At 36.7% G+C, this 4,370-nt stretch overlaps 1 protein-coding gene across 2 annotated transcripts in view; it reads right to left on the reverse strand.

Moving 5' to 3' along the window:
* Positions 1 to 2,875: 2,875 nt before the first annotated feature.
* The window catches only part of LDHB (lactate dehydrogenase B), a 23,594-nt gene continuing 22,099 nt past the window's right edge, over positions 2,876 to 4,370 (reverse strand). For both annotated transcript variants that reach the window (XM_017522960.2, XM_037736490.1), the window contains one exon: positions 2,876 to 3,244. In XM_017522960.2, the coding sequence (XP_017378449.1) occupies positions 3,077 to 3,244 (168 nt within the window). In that variant the 3' untranslated portion in view covers positions 2,876 to 3,076. The remainder of the gene's footprint in view (positions 3,245 to 4,370) is intronic.

The following is a 4,370-nucleotide window of genomic DNA, read 5'->3' on the forward strand; positions in this document are numbered from 1 at the left end:
AAAAAGAAAAAGTCTTCTTATATATCTATATGAATATTATCTAAATATAATACTTAACTTTAACATTGGCTTTTTAATACTGAAATATGTTCTGTTAATTCTCAATTCATTAAAAGTCTGTTTGTGTCAAGCACTGCGCTAGTAACCTGCTCTCCCATCCCTGCCACATACCAATATTAGGGATAGAAACAAAATGTAATCAGTTTTTAAATTTTAAGTAAGCCTCTGGCAATGTCTCCTTGCAAAGCCCTTGGCTAATCTATAAGTGTTATTTTTGTCACTGTTAAAAATATCCTGTGCATTGTTCTAAGAATGATGTAGGTGATTAGAAATGACTGTTTTCAGTATGACTTGAAAAGTGCCAGCTGCCTAGTGGTAGGTGGGGGTCACAATTTCCAGGCGGCCATCGAGCTCCTATTGCTACCAGGATGTGCCCAGCAACCACCAGTGTTTTGGGATGCGGGTGGCCAAATACAATGTCAATAGAACAAACAAGGGATAGCCTGGGAAGTGAGCTGTCATCACCTTCTGATTGTTTATCTTCCCGTTTGGGAGAAAACATTTCTATATTATGCAACCCTTCTACACCTTAGAGTTTCCTACATTTATTAGAAAGTTGCTTTTACCTCAAATCATATTCATCTCAGAATAATCTTATCACCTTTTTGTCTGTTCTTCTCTGATCCCTAGTGATAAAATTTGCTGGCTATTTAAAAATAAGTTTAATGAAATCTATCTTCTAGAAATGCAAGATTTTGTTTTTCCTCCATATCACTCAGCTAAATTTATTGGCTTTGACATTGACCAAGGGAATATCTGAATCCATGTATTGACGAGTCAGGTGTTACTAGGCATCTCCTCTATTCCTAAGAAATGTTATTAGTTCCATTTTTCATGTTTCCCCAGACAGTAAGAAAATAACAAAAGTGCTCCAATTGAATGTGTGAGGAATCAAGTGTTTTTTTCCTGATTTTATAGCATCTTATTTTGTTATTTATCATCCAAGTGTATGTCCTCCATTAGATAAAAAATTATGGAACAGGTACTATGCCATATAGTTGGAGAGTATGTCATTTTGAAATAATTGGTTAGCCGAGACAGATGCATAAAATAACAGTGATAGGAATTTATTTCCTCCTAATATAAAAAGCAATTGGGAGGCAGGCAGTCAATAGCTGGTATAGGCAGCTGCATGCAAACTGAAAGCCCAGCCTTCTTCCAGCACTTGGTTCTGCCATCCCAAGGATTTTACATTTCTGTCCATGGTCCAGGACAGCTGATAAATTTGAGATTGTGGTCTTCCTATTCTTTTGGTGTTAAGCTGTCTTTTCTTTTGTATGACAGTAGAAAATGGGTTTTTTTCTCCATGTTTTTATTTGGCAAAAATTAAAAGTTGGCAAACTTGTGTTCGTGCTTCCTAACCTCCTACACACATGTCCATTCCCCCTTTTAGACAAAGTTTAAACAATTCTAAACTGATCCATGAAATTGAAGTTTGGAAACTATTGGCTTATTGCAAATTGGACATTCACACAGAAACTGGGATGATGAACTAGAAGCATATATTAACTTAATCCTCCTCCTTACATCTAGATATGATCACCATACCAACAGATTGAGTAGCTTTGGAAATGCGGTATGAAAAAGGAAATTAATAACTGTGTCCATCTCCCTTTCTGTAATACAGAAATAATAGTATCCTCATTATATGCTGGTGCTGGAGCATTAAAGAATTTCAATATTATTCTAAAAAAAAACACAAATATGACAACTTTTTCAGTTTTTCTGCATTATAGTACACTTGAGAGAGGATTTTAAATAGCCTGGATTGAATCAATCCTTGTTCTGTTACTTAGTGGCTATTACCCATGTGCCTCATGTCTGTTTCCTCATCTGTAAAATAAGGATACAAATACTTCAAAACAGTGGTTCTGTCATGGGTGATTGTCCTCACCCCCTCCAAGGAGACATTTGTCAAGGTCTGCAGACACGTCTGGCTACACCTTGTGGGCAGAGGTGTGTGACTGGCATCAATTGGGTAAATCAGGGACACTGATCCTACAATGTGCAATGCAACCCCCACTACACAGAAACACCCAGCCCAAAATGTCAACAGTGTTGAGGTAAAGAAACACTACCTTATAGGATAGTTGGGATGATTTAGTTACTTGGAATAGGAAAGACTACCTAAATGTTAGCTACCATGATGACCAAGCTATGTGCTAAGAGTTACATGATTTTCTCATTTAAACAACCCATACTGAAGAGGTATTGCTATCATCACTGTTTTATACATGAGGAAATTGAGAATTAGGGGTGATTAAGTAGTCAACTTGACCAAGATCACAGTTAATCAATGATAAGGCCAGCACTCAAGTCCAGGTTTATGACACCAAAGCCCACGTTTTAAACACTACCTAAATGTACCCCTACATACGACATGTAAATTGGGAGCTCTTTGTTAAAGGAAGTCTACCTAAGTACCCTGTGAATTCACGTTATGCTATCTCCAAGTAGCCTGAATCTGAATAATCCAGACCAAACTTTCATTTGCCTTCATTAAATAGAACTAACTCTAACAAAGTTTCCATTTTAGGGGTTCTTCCTTTTAAAATGGGCTTCCTTGTAAATGTCATATACATTGACATCCATTACAACTTCTTCAATTATTACCTTAAAATGATAATCATATTCTCAGGACAACAACAACTACAAAATTGTGGCACATGTTGCAATAAATAATTTTTGTGCCATCCAGAGGGAGGAGTGTAGATGACATTGGAGTTTAGGGACATTTATGATCTGTGGTGAGAATGACGACAGATTGACTGAAACCTTTCAGGAATCATTAAGGAAGGAATCCCAGAAATAGAAGCACACTGCAATAGTTAATTTTATTTGTTCAAGAACTCATATTGCAAGCATTAAACCAAGCATAGGCTTTGACTCTGTGAGCCCAAATTCACATATTGAAGAAGATCAGAGCAAACTGCGATTCATGTACATGGATGAAAACTAAAGGCTCAGAGTTAATCACATTGTAGTTTTTAAACTTCTACAGCCTAGGGCTCAGTAGTCACAGGTCTTTTAGGTCCTTCTGGATGTTCCACAGGGTATCTGCACTTTTCTTGAGCTGAGCAACCTCATCATCCTTGAGCTTCTGGTTGATAACGCTGGTTAATCCCCGGGCATTGAGGATACACGGAAGGCTTAGGAAGACTTCATTCTCGATGCCATACATCCCCTGCCAGAACAACAAAGCACTGAGATTAAGACACAGATCCACATGTAAAAATGATCAAAGACAGGAGGCTCAGGTGGGAGGATTGTTTGAGCCCAGGAGTTTGAAGCTTCAGTGAGCTATGATCGTGGCACTACTCTCCAGCCTGGGTCACAGAGCAAGACCTCAACTCTTAAAGGGGGTACAAAAGAGAATAATTAAAGGTCCTATGCTTCAACAGAAAGACTTGTAGGAAATTTGATAGGCACAAACTCATTCTCTAATCTAATTTTCATCACATACAGGTCCACATTTCCCCAATATTTACGTTTTGAGTTAGGTTTTATAGATACAATATGCAAACATACACGATGAGCTTTAAGTTGCTTAAAGACTTTGAGTTAAGAAAGAAATTTCAGAAAGTGGTAGCCAATCTACAAGGTCCTAGGTAGTAATTAGAGACCATTAAAAGCAAGATTCTTGGACCACCTAAGAATTGCTAAAAAACAAAAGCAAAACAACAACAACAACAACAAAAAAAAAACAATTTCCAAAACATTTTACCAGTTTGTGTGGGTAATTTATTCAAAGGGTCATTTAACTATACAACTAATCAAATTATATAATTATATTAAACATGCTTTAATATGTTTTTAAACTTTTAACTTCAAAAATTTGGTACATACACAAAAGTAGACAGAATAAACAAATTCCTATATATGTACCCTAAGACTCAGTAATTACCCAATTTTTGACACACTTGATTTACACTGACTTGTAGAAAATGAGTCAGTTGTCTTACAAAACATTTTAATATAATTTTAGATTTGTTTGAAAAATAATTTCTACCTGTTTTATGCATTTGCTCCATAGCTTTTGAATTAAACTGTATTTGCTAAGATATCAAGTGCTCTATGAAAGGCAATCTAGAGTTTCGTATATCAACTTTAAATGAAACTCTATTACACTTATTCAAATGATCAATACTTTAAGAATGTACTAAGTAAGGCCGGGCGCGGTGGCTCAAGCCTGTAATCCCAGTACTTTGGGAGGCCGAGGCGGGTGGATCACGAGGTCAAGAGATCGAGACCATCCTGGTCAATATGGTGAAACCCCGTCTCTACTAAAAATACAAAAAATTAGCTGGGCA

This window comes from Cebus imitator, unplaced genomic scaffold (assembly GCF_001604975.1).
Source record: "Cebus imitator isolate Cc_AM_T3 unplaced genomic scaffold, Cebus_imitator-1.0 Scaffold25, whole genome shotgun sequence".
In the NCBI taxonomy this organism is placed as follows: Eukaryota; Metazoa; Chordata; class Mammalia; order Primates; family Cebidae; genus Cebus; species Cebus imitator.